The 22,491-nt window shown below is 42.7% G+C and overlaps 2 protein-coding genes across 4 annotated transcripts; both read right to left on the bottom strand.

Annotated features, from left to right (window-relative positions):
• Nucleotides 1–718: 718 nt before the first annotated feature.
• On the bottom strand, nt 719–7,729 carry fhdc3 (FH2 domain containing 3). The gene is given in 13 exon segments (XM_079282797.1): nt 719–2,016; nt 2,233–2,397; nt 2,526–2,643; nt 2,824–2,894; nt 3,017–3,124; nt 3,265–3,335; nt 3,469–3,569; nt 3,741–3,826; nt 4,194–4,296; nt 5,904–5,965; nt 6,293–6,547; nt 6,549–6,791; nt 7,684–7,729. Coding segments are annotated over 12 exon segments (2,427 nt in total). The 5' UTR covers nt 6,738–6,791; nt 7,684–7,729; the 3' UTR covers nt 719–918.
• Nucleotides 7,730–8,262: 533 nt separating this feature from the next.
• On the bottom strand, nt 8,263–21,782 carry arfip2b (ADP-ribosylation factor interacting protein 2b). Of its 3 annotated transcripts, none has more exons than XM_079283941.1 (9): nt 21,648–21,782; nt 19,809–19,913; nt 17,161–17,217; nt 15,741–15,849; nt 12,852–12,967; nt 12,482–12,703; nt 12,172–12,329; nt 11,094–11,268; nt 8,263–10,942 (listed from the first exon to the last, which is right to left on the bottom strand). In XM_079283941.1, the coding sequence occupies exons 2-9, from the start codon at nt 19,899–19,901 to the stop codon at nt 10,787–10,789; spliced, it is 1,086 nt and encodes a 361-aa protein (XP_079140067.1). In that variant the 5' UTR covers nt 19,902–19,913; nt 21,648–21,782; the 3' UTR covers nt 8,263–10,786. The 3 variants fall into 3 exon arrangements, with proteins under 3 accessions (XP_079140067.1, XP_079140068.1, XP_079140069.1); XM_079283942.1 differs by having other exon boundaries at nt 19,809–19,971; nt 21,648–21,674; XM_079283943.1 differs by lacking the exon at nt 17,161–17,217.
• Nucleotides 21,783–22,491: the final 709 nt, after the last annotated feature.

The following is a 22,491-nucleotide window of genomic DNA, read 5'->3' as shown; positions in this document are numbered from 1 at the left end:
GTCTATTCATTGTGCCCCTTGATTTGAAAAGCTAGGCGACTGAAAATGTCCCCACTGAGTTCTTCTTGCCAGTGGGTGGGATGGATGTGAGAGGACAACAGATCAGTCAGAAAGGAGCCTGTACTGAGCACTTTGTTCAAGAGAGTATTATTACACGAGGCGCTCAAATGAAATGGCTGTAAACAAACCCGTTACCCGAGTAACCCAGCCAAATGTCTCTTTTTCTCCACAATCTCAGGTACTGCTACGCAGACAGACCCGGGTGGCACAGTGGTGGTAGGACACGTCATCTGGACACCAGAATGGGTTCACCAGCTCTAATGTTTCCAATTCAGATTTTTTTTTCTTGTCAGTTGTGATGACAGCACTAGGGAGGCGTTAAGACATTTAAACGAATATACCTACGGTCTAAATTTCCAATCTGGTTGCTTTTGAGTTTGTCTGTGTTCATATCCTACCAGTTCGAAGGCTTCCTTTGCTACCTGAACAACCGTCTGCCCGCCAGACTGACTGAGAGAAGAAATACGAGATGAAGTGAAGGGCAAGCACTGGAAACTGAGCAGGCCTCACTAAGGACACACAAGCACCAGTAAGACGTTCAAGGATTTAATGAAAGGGTGTTCGAGGACATTTTAAATAATAAATACTGTTCAGTGCATAATCCATATACACATAACACTAAAAAGGTAGAATGAATTATTTATTGCGCACAAAAAGACAAAGAAAAAAGATTTTTGAATGTGGTTTGACTCACAACATCAAAACCTTCACAGGTCAAAGCAAGTCCTCAATTGCCTTGGGTCCAGTGAAGGGTAAATCCATAACAATAAAAATAGACAAACATATTTAACTTTATCTAAAACACACAAAAAAAAGGCAACGCTTGGCCTTTGTCTCGAAATAAAATCAACGTATGAATCAAGTATTAGATCCTTTGAAGCGCCGTTGTTCTTCTTCCACGTCAACAGGCTTACTTCTGCTGCCAATGTGTCTGAAGAAGGATATGAACCCAGAGGTGCTTCCTTGTTCCTCTACACGATTCCCTGCCTTCCTACCAAGCAATGCTCTCCTGACTGCTGCTTCTTCTTCTTCTTCTCTCACGTTTTCTGTCCTTGATCCAGAAGAGTACGATGACCTTTGAGACAAGCTTCTCTGGAACAAGTCTCCCAGCCGGAAGCCAGACCCTGGAGATCGCCTGGTTTCATCCATGGAAACGGCCCTGAGGATTGGGCCCTTCGACACAGTTCTCGGAACAGGGCACTCGGGAAGAGATGTAGAACCCCCAGACGTAGAACCCCCAGTTCCCTGATTGGAGGAATAGGGGAGGTAATTGCCTTCGTCACTCTCCCAGACTCCATCATCGAGGTCATCGCCGCCTGAAGCAGAGGATAGTCTGCGTTGGTGCGATCGTCTGTCTCGGTGGGAGCCGTTTCTTTGGGTGCAAGTAAAGGGACTCAGGATAGTCCATGGGGAGCCCACACCCTCAATGTCAGAAAAGAAGTAGTCTCTGGTTCTAGGCTGAGGGGTACTTGGGGTAGCTGGTGTGTCGCTTGTGCTCTCCGACTGAGGAGGAGTGCCTGAAACTCTGTCCTCATCGAGGCTGCTTTCGCCGCTTTGGTAGCGAAGCACCTTCCGAGTTATCTCGCGCATCTTTTCAGCTTCTTCTTTGTTTGTGAGTTCTGCCACGATCCCTTTGTCCTTCTGCAATTTGGGTTGTTTTTTCTCAGGTCTCTCTTGTCTAGTGCGTGGCGCAGCCTCAGTTTTTGCGACAGGTTGAGCATTGGGCGAGCTGCACTCAGACGGGGATCCTTCGATTGTGGGCAGTATGTTCCTCCTGTACCTGACTAATCCCTCTGGAACGTTGGCGAGAAAGCTGTGCAAGGCCGACTCCAAGCACAAGGAGTCCTGATCACGCTCGGGTCCCAGGCAAGACACTGTGGAGCGGCGTTTGGCTGTAATTCGCATGCTCTCCTTCTGCTTGCGCCTCTGCTCCGCTGCCTCTCGCTCTCGGTTCTCCTACAGCGAGAATACATTCAAGTAAAATAGAAACAGTGCAAACTAATGACAAAGGGACAGGAGGACAGCGCTTGCAAACATTAAAAGTACTCAACATTAAATCATAAGTTTCTTTAAGGTGACCCTTAAACACAAAGCAACAGCATCATTTTTCCCTGTGATGCGGTTTATTCCCTTGCACATTGAAGTATTATTGTATATTCTTGAGATTCTTACCTGTACAGCTGTTTCAAACCGCTTGCAAAACGAATGAAAGATGGAGCAGCACTCCTCCAGTTTGAAGGTTGCTGGGTCTTCACAGAAGTACTCAGCGACAGCGTTGTTCAGAGCCTTCAGCTCCCGGAGAGAGGTCTCCAGATCGGCCAACTTGGCCTCGGCCCTCTGAGGAAAGAAAACGTAGAAAGATATGAAGGAGAGGCATCTAGATTGTAGACTAACTGAAGTGTTCACAAGCTCAGCGTGGGCTTTTTCTATACATTTTGGCATGTAACAACAAGCGGAAACTTTACCACGAGAAAGGTCTCCATTTGTTGTATGAGGCCAGGCTGTCTGCAGCTGTACAACTTCACTTCCTTGACTTTCTTGACTTCCCTCTCGAAGTCTGCGATGACCTCCTCTTTGCAAATTCTGTGTTAGCAAGCGACGTTTATACATTGACGGAACGTATTCCAAGTAATACAATAATGTGCAAACTACCAACCAGATACAGTATCGGATTGAAACAGACACCATTTGAAGCCACTATTGGTGAACAAACCATGTTCAGTTAAATCACCAAATAGATGCGAGTACACTAATGATAGCCACCTGGAGCCCAACCCAATGTGCTCAAGCTGAGTGTGAAACGTCAGCAACTCGGCATCGATGTCCTCCGCTTGCTGTGGGTGGAAGACAAAGGAGATAGAGCAACAGGGAGTTTTGGGACAAAGCGTGATAACAGACATTTTCATAATTTCACAGATATTTGTTGTCATCCGTCCATCCCAGGGCTCCTCCTCACCTTGGCAACATAGTGCATGAGGTTCATGCCAGGCTTGTTGGCCTTGGTGTCTGCCAGCTTGAGCAGAGAAGTCATCCTGAAGCCAATCGCATTGGCACTGGCACCACCCTGAATAATAAATGATTTGAATGGGGTATTCATCAGTATAATCAATGCAGAGTAAAAAGCCCAAAGGGCAGCTTAAACGCACCCGATAGAATACATCCAATCGTAAGAAATATACATAATTCTAAAAGAAAAATACCAACAGCGTTCATGTAATTCCCGGCTTTTAATACCAGTCGAATGACCGAGTGGAGGTCATCACACTCCAACAGCTCTAAGTGGAGAGAAGCAAAAAAGAGATGGAGACAAAGAGCCATGATAAAAAACCTCAAATAAGAACGGGTGGTGTAAAACACAATCCAGGTTAAGATTATTAGCAGCTTCAGTGGATGTGTGAGAAAGGTTACCATTAGCTGCTTTGGTCATGACAGCAAAAGAGTTCTTCAAGTCCTCCATCAGAGGAAAGAATTCCTCCCTCAGCGCCATTGTTTTCAGGCGTTCCTCATAGCTGAAGGCAAGAGACATCTATTATAAGTAATATGCCGACTATGGGCGAGTATCATACAACCCAACCTTAAAAGACACGAATTATCCCTTTAAAGCCGAGAGATACCTGTACGAGGCAACATTTTCAAATTGAACAACAAATCACGAAAAATATTAGCGCAGGAAAACTAACCGCGGCACTTTGACCAGCAGCACCATGAACTGGTCAGCCACAGGTAACACGGAGAGGTTCCCACTGAATGACAGCAGCTGCTTCACCTGTACACGCAAGTTTGATTCAAACATGGAGGATATATTTGTTATAATTCCGTCTTATATACATTACAAGATCAAACTGGAGAAAAAGAGGGAAATGGAGTCCTCAGGTAACATGATTGATTAATATGAAACATTTGCATTAATGGACATCCGTACAAAACTTGGGTGCGTGATGCAACTAATTCATAGCAGGTGTATTGCTCAGGACGCAAGGAAGCGCAGCGTTGAGTAGCAGGTAGGAAGGTGTTCGTATGAGAGGTCATCAAGAAAGCTGCAAGCAGCAACACGCAAATGTTCATTTGCCTTATTGTGTTGCATATAGGATTGAATTGGAAGGATGTGAAGCGGCGAGTGGAGCTGCTGTTACCTCACTTTCTTCTGGCAGTAGTTTACAAAGCTCTTTTAGTTGTCCCGTCCCAAATCTCAGCCAGTTCCCTTTACAAATATCCTGCACCATTTCTGTCACTGGCCTGTAGAGGGAGACAAAAGATAATAAGAATAAGAAGGCCTGCCATAATCAACAGGACTTATCAGACTTATGATTAGTCACGCCAATCAAACAATTTAAAAACCAGCTTGAGTCAGGTTATCCATCACACATCTCTATTTCAAGTTGCTGCAGCGTGACATTGCTGTCGCACACCACTGCCTGATTTGAGCGAGCCCTCTTTACATTCAAACAAGTTGACTGATATTTGTTTAATGTCCTGCAAATGCCCTCAAATAGCATCACCAGATGCCTTTTTGTCACTACCACACGGAAGCAGAGGGAATTTGACGAACTTAAAAGCTAAAGCTCATTACAGTACTTGGCTGTTGACACACATCTGGTGTTCATTTGGTATTCAAAGTGAGAACTTAGTGAACCTTGTACTGAAAGCGACACGATGATGATGATGATGATGATGATGATGAGGTTCACACACAGAAACTGGATCCAGTGCAGGAGAGACTACATACACCGTTTATATGTTGGGACAAAAATCTAACTTTACTACGTAGAATTACAATTTGGAGGCAAAAAACAAATATTACATGTAAAAATTTAAATATGAATAAGAAAAAAAATGCATTTTGCAGTAATAATGGAAATGCAAGTTATCAGTATAAAGGGAGATAAATACAATTTCAAAAAGGTTTTGTGTATTACTAAAACAGCACTTCTTCTTTTTTTTGTTATTCTACCATTCTTGTAATAATTAAATTGTATAATTAAATAATTAAAAATCAATATCATATGAGGTAATTTGCTAGCTTGGTATAAATAATAATAATAATAATAACTTTAATTTATATAGCGCCTTTCAGGGGACCCAAGGCCGCTTTACAAGAGTAACAGTTTAGACAAAACAGTTTAGACAAACAGTCAGAAAAACAGAACAAGTAAACTAGGGGCCGAAAGCCTTGGCGAACAGATGGGAATATGAATATATGAATAAATGCATATGAATGCAAGCTATTGCATTGCAGAACTGTTGTGTTCACAGTTAGATCACAACAGGTCTGTCGCCTATCACCGCCCCGAGTGCCCCAACGAGCACAGCTGGCCGTGTTAGTAGATAAATAGGGACTCAAAAAGCAATTGTGTTCCTGTTGTTACATGAAACTGTATTTCATAAGAAACAACTACATGGAAAGAATGAAACATGCAGTTACATAACACTGGTTATCCAACATGGCTGCTGGGTGTATCCTCCCACCTCCCTTCTCACCCACTGGGTCAGGACTGTGTTTTCCTATCATTTAAGTATGAATACAAGTGAGGCATAATTGTTCTCCATGTTGACACTGAACACTCTCAAGTGATGTTTAAAAAGGCATTTCCCTATATTTGAATATGGTCCACTGAGATAAAGAGCCTGCTGGTCGGGTAATGATTAGCGCAGTAGAAGTGACGAGCGTGCTCACAGTCTGTCTGACATGAGAGCAACCTGCTCCGACCTCTGCTTACTGCAGTTCTTCCACTTGAAGTCCCTTTGGTTTTTAGTTGTGTATGCATTTTTGTGGCTTTATTCGCTAAATCATCACTCTTAAAGAGACAGCCCTCTCTTTGAGATTGAAATTTGGCAATCCTTACCTCTTGAAATGTCTCAGGAAGATCCCAATGTTCATACTCTTTTTAGAGTCAAGGATAGTGACCTGAAGGTAAAAGGAAAAACAAAAAAAATTGTTATTTATTGTCCTCTGTTCAACCATATTCAGATGAGAAGACAAATCTATACTCAACATATTTCACATATTTGAGGAAGCAAAACATGGTTTTAATTTAACACTTCCTCATCGATGACATGATTAGTGTGGAACTTTGAAAAAGCAGTTCCTATTTGTGTGTTCATTACTTCCCTAGTTTGTGCATTCTGCGGGTATCACCGTGCCCATAAAAACTTAGGACGGTCTGCATCAATTACTGTAAATCAAACGCCAAACATCATTTCAAATATGGCCTGAGTGCAAAGCTCTATTCACCTGAAGCTCCTTTGGAAAGAGGTCCATGCCATCAAAGGTCTTCAGACCCACGATCCTCAAGTTGGGCAGCGAGGCCCGTTTGTCGACATGACTGAACAACTCCTCCATGCTCGGGATATCCAGCACCAGATCCCTCTGAGTCCGTTTAGACGTCCAGACATTCAATTTGCCCAGGACACGCTGGCTGGGAATGGTGTCCCAGTTCAGCTTTTTCATGGAACGCCGGTTGCCGGTACGAGAAAAAGGAGGGGGAGGAAGGGGGGGGAGGGGGAGGAGGAGGGGGAGGTGGAGGTGGTGGCGCAGCGGTAACACACATGGGGGGAGGCACAGAAGAAGACGACTGCAGATCGGAATCTTCCTGAGAATCCCGTAAAAGAGGAGGAGAAGAGTCTTGGGAGGAAAGGTTGAGAGGAGAGGCAGATTTTAAAATCAGCACTCCCTCCATCTGTAAGTCCAAGATGGTGGAAGGAGGAAGTGTCCTGCTGTTAGCCACTCAGATCTGTGGAGATGCAGAAATATTTTTTAGACGAAAAAGAGGATTAGTTTGGAACATGAAACTATGCATCAACATATCATACAGATCATTTTCCTGCTCTATATCTGAAACTGATACTTTGCTGAAAAGGTTGTCAAAAGCAAATATAATTTTAGCAAAATTCTTAAAGTTCTTGATAAAAAATATGATTTGATCAAAGAGAAGCCTTCAGAAGTGTTTTTTTCTTACCTGTGTAAATAGGCTGTCTAAAGGCAGACATAGTTTGTCAATAGTGCCATTGCTTTCTCACTTATAGAGGAACTGACGTCATTGTTTTACCTTCTACTTCTCTTCCCTGAACTACACAACACACCATAACAATTGCTCCATAAATATGTTTCCTCCTGATTATAGTTTTTCCATATGTTAATATAACACGAAAAGTCATTGAAAACAATCTTACTTTGTAAAGCTTCTTTCTTCACAGCAAAGGTAAATTCCCTGACTTGACAGTTTATATCGATCATTAGAGCCAAGTGGTGTATTTAGCATGCACGCCAGCCATCCACCAACCAATATATTCACATAAAGATCTACTCCTTCAGAAATAGTCGCTGTTTTTCTGCCCATATCCGCTGCTCATCTCCGAGGAGGGAAGCGCTGTTGCAATTAAGAGACGCGCCAACTAGAATTAAGGAGATTGTACTAAAAAACATCTTATTTGCTGGGCTATTTCTAAAACACCTCTGCGCGTGCTCAACAAACAAGGCATCATTAATCTGACAATTTCTTAAGCGTGTTTCGCTGTCAAGTTATTTACACACAGTGAAGCGCGCACAAAACGTTCACGAATCATCCATCATACACAATAAAACGCACAGTGGCGCTTTAATAGACTTTTTTTTGTTTGACTTACCGTGCTATTGAAACGTAGCTGTCATATAAATCCTCAGTCACTGATCGTGCCTCGTGCTCCCGCGAAGTGCGGTCTACAAGCCTGTCTGTCTCACGCAGCAGTCACAGGTGCGCGCGCGCCTCCACCAATCACATTCAAGTTAGTTTCCAGGTACGAGAACGCCCTTGTAGGGAGAGGTAAGTAAAATGATGGGGGAACCCACTTCCACTTGGTGATCAACAAAAGAATTACACAGTCAGGATAATAATAATTTACAAATGCAGCCTATGGATAACATGCTCTATCTTTACTTGGCTGCCAAATTCAAATTCAAAACCTAAACAAAGGCAGGTGAATGTCGTTTTATGAGCAAAACACTATTATAAAAAGGCAGATGGAAAAGTTATTGTTCAAAGATGTAAAATATAATACTGTGAAGAAAACAAACAGTGCTGCTAAAATTGAGAATATGCAAACAAATGATTTGCATGCAACAGAAAGAGGCCACAGGGCCACAGTGCAATTTAAATGGGATGAAAGCAAACGTAACATACAGCCAGAGCGTTTGAAAATGTGCACTTTTAATTTGTTCCCTCGTGGTGGGGGTGGGACTTTTCAGGTCTGAGTGAGGAATGAAGGCAGAGTATCACATCAATCCATGACACAACTTCATTTATCATCTTAAATGTCATTATGTGCAATCATTCATACAGTACGATACACCAGCTCAGACTAGAAAATATTGATTGTACACAAATAAAATATCTCATTTTATAAATCTTGGTTCTTTCTCAGCAACAATCTAAAAACTGCTTTAAGAGTGACTGTAAATGCTCGTCACACCTTTTTTTTTTCAATTGGCTGGTTTCACAATTACGGAAAAAAACATATTGCCATTCATTTTGGGGTTCGGGATGTTCAAAGGGGCAGGTTTGGAAAAGAGGAGTCACATTTCTTTTTAATATTGCTGTGCGACGATCAAACAGACCAGGAGCTGATCAGTGGAACTGCAATTGTAGCCGCAAGTGAGGCCAAGGTCTAACCGAGCGACTCTTACAGTCAGAATAAAACACACCCATTTGACACACTGACAGATACGAGCTCAGTAAAACACACAACTTATATCTGCTTTTCATAATAGTCTTTAAGACGATTAAAAGGAAACCCAAATTTTGGATTTTTGCTTCAGCCAGTATGAAGATGTGAATCAACGACCGTAAGCATGGCGTCATGCCAGTCCATGCGAGCAGAAGGCCAAGAGTTCACACACATTGTATGCGCCTGCACTTTGGATCGCTGCCTGCCATGCAAATACAGAGGAGACAAGAAGGTGGAGGACTAACCCATTAACTGATCAGCACGGTAAAACATACATTATACTGGATTATCGTCATCTCACGTCAGCGGTTTGACCCTGGAACACTAAACCACGTTTGCTCGGTTTAGAAACATCAATTACGGAGTATTCTCACATTAGTGTGTCATCTGCAAACCGCCATTAACAGCATCCTCATGAATTGAGTAATTTGCACAGAAGTCTCCTTGGTACAAATGTGTCGGTTCCACCAGATTAACAGATATAATGAACATAAATACAATAATGCATACAAATTACATTACACATTACATTTGTAGTACCATGCCGATATTTTGTGATAATACCGTCTCCTAATTGTCAACAATAGATTGTTTATTATACTTAGACAATGTTTCAATTAAAAGGACATGAAGCAAATGAACAAGTAGTGTTATCCCCAATTTACTCATTTACAAGATTGTGTGTTGAAATATTAGGATTAGTAATATTAAGACAGCTACAGTAATCTTCAGTGTGAAGAAAGGTAACTATAGACAAATATATTCTGCTTCAGGGAGACCGAAAGATATGACGCTATAGGTGTCAAAAAAACACATTTCAATGTATCAATGTGAAAAAATATGCAATGAATTCCTTTTAAACTCAGTCTGTTAAACAATTAAATATCAGGTTTGTTGTTAACTGTGTGACGTGCTCATCCTGCCTCCTCAGTCCACCAGTGAGACTGAACCAACCAACGGAAACACAGCGAGGGTACAGTAAACATCGCTCTCAATTTATCTTTGGGTAAATAAAACACAATTACTAAAGATCCCCACCAGTAGAACGTTTTGGGAAGCTGTGGCAGTGTTCCTTAAACAATCGTTGCATAATACGAGTTGAAGTCAAAAAGGTTACGATTGAAATCTGAAGCATTTCTGCTGATTACAGACGGAGTCTTACAGTACGTTCCCTCTAAAGCACCAGCAGACATTGCCCAAACACCATACTGTCCTTCACGCTGAAGCACGACTAGTACTGAAATAATAACTACAAATGAAAAAGATGTCAGTCAAACAGCAAGAACTAAACTCAACACAGCAGTGTTTTTGTTTCATGAGCTACAAACAATCATACACTATTTATTTCAAAAGTTAAACAGTACTTCATTTGAAATGTCCAAGCATTCCTTTTCCAGTGTACCATACAAATCCCATTCATGTGTGTTGATCTTTCTTCCTGCAGCCCACATGTTCATGTAGTGCGTCAGCTCATAAAGAAAGAGGCACACGAGGAGAGTGATAAGGTCTGGAAGAGTTCTGACGTAGTGTTGCATCCCGGTGTGTTTCAATGGAGTTGTCATGTTTCCTTTTTGTCGTCGGTCTCTGTAACCAAGACGGTGCGGGGGTTGAAGTTTAACTCTGGGAACAATAATGACCATGAACATGACGAACACAAGTTCACACAGCAGAATGGCGCTGACATAGAAGGGGAGTCAAAAGGGAGAGGAGAGGGGGGGGGATGATCAGATCCTCTGGGAACAAAGCACACAGAATAGGTCAGAGTGGAGAAAAAGGAAGTTGGGAAGAGGCACTGAAAGCCCCCTGACTGTTCATGACTCTGGCCGCTTGGTTCCCCCTGCTGCATTTTGCCCACTCATCAATAATATCCTGCAGATATCCAATCATCCAGCCACACGCTCATCTCACGTCTCAATCCACCCAATTACAATGTATGCGTTTCCCTCTGTAAGTTGGGGGGGGTTTCGACAGGTAGCAGGTGGAGGTGGTTGAGAAGGAGGCTGCAGGGGATCCAGTAAAAACCTTCTCACTGCTCCTCCAACCAGGAGGGCTTGTCGGCCCCCGGAGGCCTCAACTTTATGTTGAACTGCTTCAGCGTCTGCTCCAGCTGCTGCTGGTTGCCAGCAAAGTACGCCGAGATGGCGTTGTGGAAGAGGAGGAGCTGTTTATGCATCACCTTCACCTGATGGAGAGAAACAAAGGGAGCTTGGGAAAATGGATTTATGCACATCATCACAAAGACAACACACCGAGTAAATCGTACATTTCACTTTGAAGGCTGATGATGATGATGATGATGATAATGATGATGCAGGCCTACCCTGCCCACTAACCTTATTCTCCTCCAGGAACTTGAGTTTAATGATGACGTCTGAGCGGAGGTGTTCATACTTGTCCTTCTGGACTTGGTACTGTTCCTGAGCAGCATCTATGCGGGCCATGGCAACAGCGTCCCTCGGTCCCAGACTCAGTTCCTCCAGGTCTGACCGGTAGGCATCAAACTCCAGCCTGTTCATAGAAACAAAGACAGAAAATAGTTTTAAATGGCTCCGACACATTGCTCTTTACTGTAAAATTGGATCCTACATATTCCATAACGCATGATAGACTACTGTATTTGTGTTGGCGTGTTGTGTTTCTGTGCACCAATCAGGATTTAGCAATGTTTGAAGAAAATTGCGATTTGAAGCTAAACAGTCCTTGTGGAGAGCAAACGAGGCAGAACACATTGGCTGATATGTAATCTCTGAATCCACCCGCTATCGTTTGACGAGGATTTAGCATTTGAACGGTTTAAAAACAGCTTGTAAACTAGCTACTGGTGAAACATCTTAATTGTACTCGTCATCTCTCAACTCCATCTCCAGTCTCACATCTCAAATTACTAATCCGAGTGTAAATAACGAGTATGGAAGAGGAAGTCTTCAACCTAACCCCAGAAATATAGCCCCCAGAGGCTCATCTGTCCTCAGACCGATAGCCGATGTTGAACTCTATTAAAAATGTATGAAAATAATATTAATTCCCAAACACTAACTCTTGGTTGTCACCATATTTAGTCATAAATATTTATTGTTAAAGAAAAACAAGTTGAAAACTGAAAACAAGTTAAAGCGCTTTAAGAAAAAGGAGGATATAGAGGGAATATTTAAAATGTTCAGACTGAATGGGAAATTTCAAATGTCAAGAGAATAGCTACTCACAAAGAATTCATTGTGTGCATCACATTCTCATCGTAGCTGAGATTGATGGAACAAATTCCTTGCATATCATTTCATGAATATAGTTATGCATTCATTCGGGGTAAGGATTAAAACCTAAACCCAATCCGTCCGCTCCTTCCTAAGTGTTGTCTTTATCCGTCTGATCATCTCAGATGAAAAGAATCATCGATGTGCTGCATGTGCTGACCTTGCATTTTCATACATCTTGATTGTCATGAGGGTGTCCTCCATGGTCTTGTTGACCAGCGTGTTGATGCTTGACACAAAGAAGTTAACGGCACCAAGTAGAGTCTCCCCATTCTTACACAGCAACTTCTGAGTCTCTGCATTGTAGCCAAACTCATCCTGTGAAAGAAAATGAACGCACACAAATGAACATGAATGCATTCATGTTTCCCAATGTTGTCTACAAACAAACCTATGATTCAACTGTCAAGCAGATCGATGTCTTAAGAGTTAAAGCATCAAAGCTACACGAAGAGATTTTTAGGCCTCACCCGCAGCTCTGGAGATTTCTGACTGAGGTCAGCAAAGGTGTCCCCCAGTGCATGCTGGGTCTGCACCATGTTGTAGAAGTGGTTGGTGAGCGCTCTGGCCAATCGCAGCACATTCTCATATTTCTTTTTAGTGTCTCTCAGCACCTCAATCTGGGCCTCGAGCTCCAGGTCCACAGTCCGGGAACCCCGACCGAAACGCTCTGAGATCATTTGCTTCGTACACTGAAAAAATAAATAAAAAGGAAGACGCACAGCGACATCAGGAACACAACGCATACCGCATAAGGACATTCTCAGGCACAGACACAAATAAAGAAATCCCCAAGTAGCATCTTATCATGGAGCTCCAACACTACAGAACCTCAGATACCTTGTAGGTGTTGAGACCCCACTTCTTCATGGTTTCTAGCTTCTCCACAGCCACGCCGCGGGTCGCGTCGTCTGCCGCCATTGACGAGCTGCTGCTGCTGTGATGCATGTTGGAACCTGAGAGACAATGTGGAAACACAGGAACATTGTAAAAAAACACAAACGCAAGTAAACAAACGCAGGTAGACAAGATTAAGCACAGCAAAGAATAGATCATATGGAGAATCAAAAAAAAAACTATTTATGGGGGTATGGATGAAGGAGTGGTTCAGGGTCAGTATGAATTAGGGTGTGGGAGTGGGATTTACGTTGGATGTGTGTATATTATGGGAATGTTTTAACGGGATCAGGATTTAAAATGATAGTTGGATATTTAGGTTTAAAACACGACGTAATTATTGAACAAGCGTGCCAAAAACGGAACGATAAACGTAGGAGGACGATTGTGGGGAAATGCAGAAAAGAGAGAGAAAAGTGCAAATCACAAGAGGAGGATGAGGAATGTGTGGGAGGGAATGGAGAGAAGGAGGTGGATGACAAAGATAGACAAGTACAAAGATGAAAAGACAACATTTAGTGACAATAAAGACAAATGAGTGACGATGAAGACGGGGGCAGTTTGAATTGCAGCAGAACTAAACATTGTGATAAATAAACTGGATTTGCCTCTCATTTCATCATGATAAATGGAAAAGATTAGACAAGATGAGAGAAATGAGGGCCTCCAAAACTTAAACGTTTACTAAGCTTCTCCCAATATTAAAACTGCAAGAAAAAACAACCAGTAAGAAAATGATGTCAAAGAAATGCTGCGATAGAAAAAAAGCCACAATTGAAAAGAGAGGAGCAGGCGGAGGGAAGGAAGTGTGCCGCTCCTCTTGCCTCTGAAAAAGAGAGAAATGCTGAAGATCAAAAGGACAGAGAAGGTGGTTCCCAGTTATGTAAAAAAGACAGACTCGGAATAAAAAGTGTATTTCCAAAATGAGATCGACATCATGTGAGAGAGATACATTAAATCAGAATTACATTATGTGTTGCAGTTAACTAAAAAGTACTGTACTATATATTTACAGACTGGAGGCTCTGGATCCTATAAACGTCCTCCGTCTCAAAAAATGATTCCATCACATTTTGGAAATAAACTCTAGATTATAAATAATAATCCGGTCTAAGGAGCCACCTAATCCTGTAACTGGGATCCTTTTGTTAAACTCTGCATTGTAGTGCACAGCAGGGCCTGAGAGAGGGTGAGACAAAGAAGCAGTAATATTAGTATTTAAAAAACTGTTAATTCCCTTTGATACAGTTTATTCAGCTACACTGCCGACGTCAATGCTATCACACAACTCAGACACAGCGTAATGGATTCATCACTTAGCATGAAATGTGTGATTAATGGGAGTACTGTGATCTGATGTGGGATACTTGTGGATTTCTCGACATACGACTTCAAACCGTTGCTTGACATTTAGACATATTTGACAATAAACTTGTCTTTTACTATTATAGTACAGTTACAGTATATCGGAAACATTACAATGGTCATGAGTTGTGACATGTAGGCTGTAAAAACAAGGGGCTGCGTTGGTGGGGGAGAGCGAGAGGATCCTGGCCGAGGCTGTAGGAGGATCACTAGAGGAACCAAGGAATCTATTGGTACCATGTCAGGTGAGCTTGTCAGAAAGGGGGCTGAACTTCAAAATATCCCCCTTTACACACGTGCACTTTATGCTAATCTTGTGCATTTTTTGGGCCAAAACTAAGCAGCTTTTTTTGCATGCAGTATTCCAAAAATGGTGTATTTGAATATTTCTGCACTCTGGGGTCCCTGAACAGTCTTGGAATTGCATAAATTGGAATGACTGGAAAGTTTGGACTCGTGTGGTTTCAATGAGCCCACAGGTGTAAACTTTAAGGGACACAACTTGAACAAATCAATAAGATGTAAATCTGTATCTGTAAATCCAAAATCCACAAATGCAGAAAGCATTCCGTACTGCTAACCGTCATGACAGGCAGACATAAATGCTTTTTTAAATTTAGCAATAATTACTAGAGCATAGGGATGGCCATCCTATACTTCCATTATAATGTTCTTAACCCTTATTCACTTTCACAATTTATTTGAATAAATTCTTAAATCAGATTTATGACTATTGTCACGAAGTGCTGCATCTCGCATTAACCTTCAGGTTCCAGACTTTCAGATGTACACCAGCTCTCTGTGGCATCATGTCCTGATGACCTGCTATCTCTCCCAAAAAAGGGTTTGTTTCTGCTTTTTATTAAGCCTGCTTTTACCATTAAAGGTGCAGTGTGTTGGATTTGGCGACATCTAGTGGTGAGTAGTATAACCTCTCTGTGTGGCAAGCCTGTAGGTAATGTACGGTGGTTGACACAAATGGCGCTATCTTAAACCATAGTGTTATATCATCATAGCAGACTCCATGAAACAGGAGCCTCTGCATACGGAGATATAAACAGCTGACATTGTGATCAGACTAAACACTTTTGTGCTCACGCGGTTCTTAAAATCAATAAAGCTCATCATTCACTCTGCCCTCCTGCTCCCTCCATGTGTGCATAGAAGAACCATAAATAAGTGAGTACCACAGACCACAAAGGCACATTTTCAGATGCAGTGGAGGCTACGGCGAGCTGGGGAGGAATCAGTGCAAATTGACCACAAATGAATCGCAGGACGATCTCGTGGGAAGAATGATGAGAGGCCCCATGAACCAAACACTTCACCACCATTCGACTCGCTGAATAACGTCGGAGTCAGAGGCGCAGCACAGTGTCGAGTCAAAGTGGACCGGCGACGTAGCTGGGAGGAGACTGAAGAGGAATCAGAGATCAGTGAGAGGAGAAGAGAGAAGTGGGACTCTACCTTTGATTGAGCTGGTGGGGATGATTCCCTCCGCTGTTCCCCCATAACCGCCCGACACAATGCTTGTCTCGTTGAGATTGGGACCCGATACCATCACCTGCTGCAGGTCCTGCAAAGTTTAAGTGGGGAAATAAAATAAAATAAAAAAAAGAACAAGACAGGTACGTAGACAGGAGATTATCACTCGAGTGTTAAATTCAGACGGTGTGGGTTAGAGGCTTATTCACTAGAGGGGGACAAACACTACTATGTTAGAGAGGTTAGTCAGCACACACACTCTTAAGGCAGTGTCTAAATTTAACCCCTTATCTGGAAGCCAACAGGAAAAACTATGAAGTACGTGAAAGACGGCAAACACACCAAAAGTACCCAGTCAATAATCAACCCAACCTGAATCTCCTGGCCTGATAGGAGCGAGCGAGAGGACGACAATACCACCGCTACGACAGTCTAACGCAAGCAGTGACTTCAACCATCTATGCGGCAGGAAACGCTCCTGCTAACTATTTCCAAAAAATAATCACAGGTTTCAGTAAAGCTCTGGAGGGGAACTGTGTTACGATCCATCTTATGAGCCAGTAAAGAAATAAATAACATCTGTGAGGAATTTATGGAAAATAAAAAAAATCTGTACTGGAATGATTTTGCACTTTGGAAAACCGTACGCGAGACTTTAGAGAGTTTAACTCTTCTTGCCTGTGTCGTAAGCAAGCCACTTTAGACGTGTCACTGAACTATGGGCAAAGACCAACATGGTCCATTTGACAACGTGAACTGGAGCAAAACATTCATACATTACACAACACAAGTCTGTGATCAGGAAACTCTAAGCTCTAGGAGCTCCATTTCCTTTTGGTAAGCAAATACAAACATGTCTGATCCAGAAGGAAGTAAAAGTACTACTGCTATGATTTGTGCTGTTGGAGGTTAAACGAGGAATCTTCAGTACGATACGCAAAACGTATCCAAGCTCTGCTTCAGGGTACTATTCCAGCCGTAGTACGACACGATGAGTATTAGTACGACGCCATTATTGTGTTACCCGCTAAAATGAAGGAATCACACTCACACATCAAGTGCACACAGAATCTAGGTTGTATTATGAACAATCAAATGGAAACAGGTTGGAATATTGAGGCCTAAGTGTTAGATGCCAGCTATTTTGTTAATACTACTCAATTTGAGGGACATATCTCTCAACACACATCAGGTCTGAGAGACTTTATCTGGAGTTAGTAGGAGCCGAGTTAACAGATTCAAGCTGCGCAGTGGTTTGCCATTAAAAAAACGAAATGTCTGACACTTTGTGAAATAGACCGACGTAGTGCTGTGAGGCAATTTAACGCCGCATAAAGTCAAACCACTGAGCAGTACTACACACCAACACACACACACACAAATGGACGAATGGCCTGCTCACCCTGGTGCCTCTGGAGCTCCCTACCTTCTCATCTAAGCTCCACTGCAGTTGTGCAGCCTGCGCAGAGATATGGGGGGGGAATCGACAAACAACGACGACGACAACAAAAAGAAACAAATAGGAAAAACAAAGGAGACAAAAAGAAAAAATCCATGACTGAAATCATGAGGCAAGATTCATCGTTCAGCTAGTTTACGCTGAAGCTTCAAGCGGATCCTCTCGTCCACGGGGTGAACGTGTTTCGCTTGCTACATTGTAGCTTACCACAGCGTGGCCGTGATACTATTTCATCACCGTCACTGGGAAAAAAAGACAATCCAGAGTGTTGTACAACAACGCAGGTTTCAACGTCAGAAATCGTCAGTTTTGACTTGCCCCGATACAAATAGTTTTATTTATGAGCTTAGTCTTAAATAACAGCAAAGACTAAAGTTGGTACAGCGCATGTGGAGAGATGAGAAGGAAGTGAGATGACTCACTTCGTAGCCACTTACATCCTCAGCTCCACAAAGTGTTTCACTGTTGTTTTTTTAACGACCTGCCAGATCGTGAGTTTCCAGATTTACTAGCACGACAGGCCTTTTTACTTGCCCCGGGCAAATCGGGCAATCTGTATTGCTGAGCTCTGCACTGCACAAATAAAGATGTTTTTTTAACAAGACATTTACAGACATTAAAAAGGTGACGTTAACACTGAGGGGAAAACAATCAAGATGGAGCCGAGTACACGCACACAAAACACAGAATTTGAGTGGCCAATAGACAATTCTATGGGTTGCGTGGAACCTTTCGGACAAATGGTCTTTGTTATACCATAAGTAGAATTTCTGTCGCCACTTAACAAGAACATGATGGACAAAGCATGTGTAACTACAGCTTCTCCTTTTTCTTTCTGGCATCTGTTCAATATGGCCGAAAAGCTGCCGCAGACACTGATCCTCTCTGGACACTTTGTTTAAATAGAGCCCGTTCCTTGAGAAGAAAGAAAAACTACAGAGCCTTTAAGTCATCAAACGATAATATTGGAAGTCATATCTTAGCAGTGAGGTTTGGTAGACTTATGGAAGTATAACGGCATAAAGTACCGTTAACTGTCTGAGTGGACACTGATGCTGCTGGCAGTGAAGCTAGCAGTCTGTTCAACGCTACGACATCCGAGTCCAGACTTCTGCTCGTCCTTAACCTGCCGATCTTCGTCTCGATGTGCTGAGAGCACCACAAGGCTGCTGCAGGTCTAAAGTGAGTGCTGCACAGCAGATGTCAATCTGATTTCGTAGGGCTTCCCGCCAAGGACAAAAGCACAGCCCGTTTCAGATTAATTGCAGAGTTGCTATGACAACTGGTTTAATATGCAGCACCGAAACAAGCGCAGCCGAACGCTTCTCATACGTGAACGCGGTAAACAACACCAAACGGTTGAATACGTGCTTCACCGTGCGATGTTGGCGAGAAGGTATCAGGGTTTTTCTTTTAGTACTCGAGTGGAGCCACGCATGGTTTGGTGAGCAAATAACCCGAATCCTCCAGGATCTCCAGTCTGTTTGTCCAACAAGGTGTGCCTTAAGACGCAGGGAAGGGAACAACCGGTTCCACCTCACATACTCTACAACTCATCTGTTTCATTGTCACTGACTGGTAGGGATGGAAACATGAAGTTGGCAATACACACTTGGGCTAGAGCAGTCTCTTCTGATATTGAAGGAGGCAAGCGAGCGCTTATTTGTTGTGGAAATGAGCGGCTACATCTGAGAGTTTAGCTTTTCAGTTCAACACCGAGCATAGAGCACAGAAGTATGTCCTCGACCCTGAACATGAGCCGGTAATGGGAACAACTGCTTCCCAAGAAGAGTGGAAACTACAACACCTAATTTCCCAGTTCTTTCCACACGTGTATCCAAGCAAGCCACGTAATACAAGGACTTGTGTTTGTGTACGACAGGCAACACATAACACAACAATAGTTAAACCCAGGCAGAGAATACAGCATTTAAATCACTACAAAAGGACCGGAGCAAATCTCCTGGATGATCATTCTGCTCTCAGGCTAATACAGATACATTAAAGCAATATGAGAGAACAACAAGTGCCGGGCCACAGCCATACAGCCAGTGTTGGAGACTCTATTTGCTAATAGAATTAGTCTTAAATTGTACTCTGCATGTTATCACAGGGTAGTGCTGTGGTAGTGTGAATGGTCGGCTCACTTAGCTGATCTCGTGATAGCTGAGAACTATACCCCAAAACCCAACTTCAAACAACGGAAGGCTCGCATTAATCCATCAGACTGGGTTAAACCAACCGCACCACCACGTCATGACATCAGGCTTAAATGTAGGGTTCATTGTAGGGTTCATTTTATTCATGTGCTCTCGTGTGAATGATATAAGCTGCAGAGACAGTCCTGTATTTAATACATCCTGAGCAGACAAATAAGATACATTACTTACAAGTACATGAATAAGAAAATAAACAACTCTTTCTCACTGGTTTACTTTTGAGTACGCACATTATCTTTTGTCAGCTTGGGGTTGCAAGCGGGTAAATGCTTAACAGTGTGTGTAATAATAGCTTTAAATAGGTTAACAACAGCTACACAGGCTGGTGTCAAAAGGTTACACACAGTCGAGCGACATATAACTGTGACCCACCTGTTCAAGGCTGTCATCTTCTGGTAGGGTCCCTGTGTCACCGTTGATAGGAATCTCCATTGTGGCAGCTTTACTCATAATGCTGTCTGTCATAATGCACTATGTCTGTGGGAAAGAGAGAGCGAGAGAGAGAGAGAGGAAGACAATGTGTTGAAACAACACACTGCCATATGTAAATGAAGTGGGTAAAAAAAGGCAGGGATGGAAAAACAGCGAGGCCTTAATTCTGATTTGTAGAGGACGGCGCAAAGAGAGATGGGAATATAATTGCAGCAAATAAGCGAGGAGGTGGTTTTCAAAGCGCAAGGCTACTGCTCGGCATGAATACAGCACACCTATGAAAGGCCCACGCTCGGCCACTCTACAGCCTGTCAACAAGGTCCAGATGTTAGCAGAACCCACTCCCTAAAAACACAGACTAGTGGAGAGGATTAGATCAACATTGTCTAGTCGTTCTAATAGGTAAAACTGATTTGGCCTGCAGCTGTGCAATCACATAATCATGATACATTTTCCCCCAAAAAGGGCTGGACAAGCAATAATATAGCTCAAACAATCACTAATGAGAGGTCTGAATGTACTGTATGTATATGTATTTGTGTGTGTGTGTGTGTGTGTGTGTGTGTGTGTTTATTGCTGTTGCATTCAGCAATCAGAAACTGAATTTCCAGTTTTTGATGACAGGACATAACACATACCGCAGCATAACTCAAAATGAGTGTGCAGTATGTGTGTATTATGCAAGTAAACTAAGGCAATACATTTGATTGGTTAAAAAGAAGCTTGGTGTCCTTTTGACGTGCTACCATGTGGCTGACTCTAACTTAATTCGGACGACTTGGTAGGTTTATGCCGGTTAAATCTCTTGCTGGCACCAACGTCCCAGACGTTGTTTGAAGGGAGGTAGCGCTTGTTTACATTTGCTCTGACCTCGCCTATGGTAAGTGGGCTTTTGTTGGCCGTGCCCAATCCATATCCTGAGGAATGACAACATCTCTGTTGACTTAAGACATTCAAAGTACTGGTTCTCTTGCCCAACAATACTCAACACTAAACATGTCGCTGCACCCGTGTAAGATCTTTGGGATGGAAAAAAAAAAGTCCATCTTCTCCATATAAATTGTTCTTTTCAAGATAAAGTAGTGGATAAACATATGCTGGAATTTCACTTGCAGAACAGGCAGGGAAACAAAGGTCATCATAGACTGAGCAACAAAGTACTGCTTTGCATAACATCTACATGAAGGCCCTGATCTTGCTCCAGTGCCAAGTCCCTCAATCCACTCTCTTCTGTCTCTTAGTCGAACCACCTAAACCAGGCTGACTCAATATGAAACAGCAACAGAGGGAGCTCAGGCATTAACTTGTGTATTAATCATTAACAGCCTATAATTAGGAACGGACAGCTTCCAAAATAACTTGATGAACACGTACTACAACAGAGACAATGCTCTTCATCATTATTATACAAGGTGAGATATAGGTTACTATTAAATTGCTGGGAGCCCCGACAGGTGCATCAGCACAGGTGTACAGTTGTTCTCTCTCCAGCAGGTAACTCTAGCTGCAGGCCTCCCCCGGTGGGCTGAATCTGCCCAGCACAGAGGGGCTTTATCCGGGCAGTAAAGACATAACCGGCTATGAATGTCATACTGAAGCAGAATATGCTTTCTAGAAAAAAGGCCTGCTTCTATGTCACATGAGCAGCTGTTAGGGGGAAGCTGGTCAAAAACACAACCTAGGATTCACTGTGTACAAGCTGGTTGATTAACAGATGTAGAAATGCCAAGCAGTCACAATGCAACGTTAATATCGTCGTTTTCAAGCGGGTTGACTTACGGTATACTTGGTCCCGTCGTTAAAAACAGAGCAGTTGGGGGGAAAGCGAGCGAGCGAGCTAATAAAACGAATCGCGGCAGTGCATCCCGGTTTATGCGCGCGGCTTAGAGGAGACTATTGTGTCTGTGGTCAGTCCGAGAGGGAACAAAAAAAAATGCCCGTGGGAAACAACGTAGTGCTCTAGTTTAAGAATATGTTGGTGACATAGCCGGGTAAAGCCTTGTTCTTACTGCGTTTGTCTTCGTATCTATCTTATTTTCTTTAATGAAACCAGAGGGAACGCTTTACGGAACTGACGACACCGTACAATTCATTTTGCAGACGGACGCGCTCTGATCCAAAGCACGTCTATTTAGCAGAAGATGGATCACTCGTTACAAAGGCAAAACACTGACATGGTGCTCCCTGGAGCATAGCGGTAACCTTCAAGCCACGCGTCTTTGTATACATTTATAAATGAACATATATTACATATATGTATAATACAGTCCAGTTGCCTGATTATAAAAAGGTTTATATTGATATTATTAAACTAGAATTGCCTGTAACATTTAACTTCCACACATTTTGATTACGACAAATGGTATGTGTGCACACCCATTTAAGTAGTTTTAAATTATGGGTAATGTGCTTATTTGATAGTTTGATGCGATTTACCCTTCACACTTCGGAATTGTATCTAGAAATTGGAACGGAGTGAGAGGTCTTCATGTTTCCTTCACACGCCTATGACCCATCTTTGAGAGCATCTTGCAGGTGATGTTTGCACGTTTTAGCAAACTGCTGGCTGATGGCTGATGTCGACATTAACTCAGGACATTCTTTGATCATATAATTGGGATAC

Source organism: Melanostigma gelatinosum (genome assembly GCF_949748355.1).
Source record: "Melanostigma gelatinosum genome assembly, chromosome: 14".
Lineage (NCBI taxonomy): Eukaryota > Metazoa > Chordata > Actinopteri > Perciformes > Zoarcidae > Melanostigma > Melanostigma gelatinosum.
Note: the sequence above shows the minus strand (reverse complement) of the source record. Positions and strands in the feature narration are given on the sequence as shown.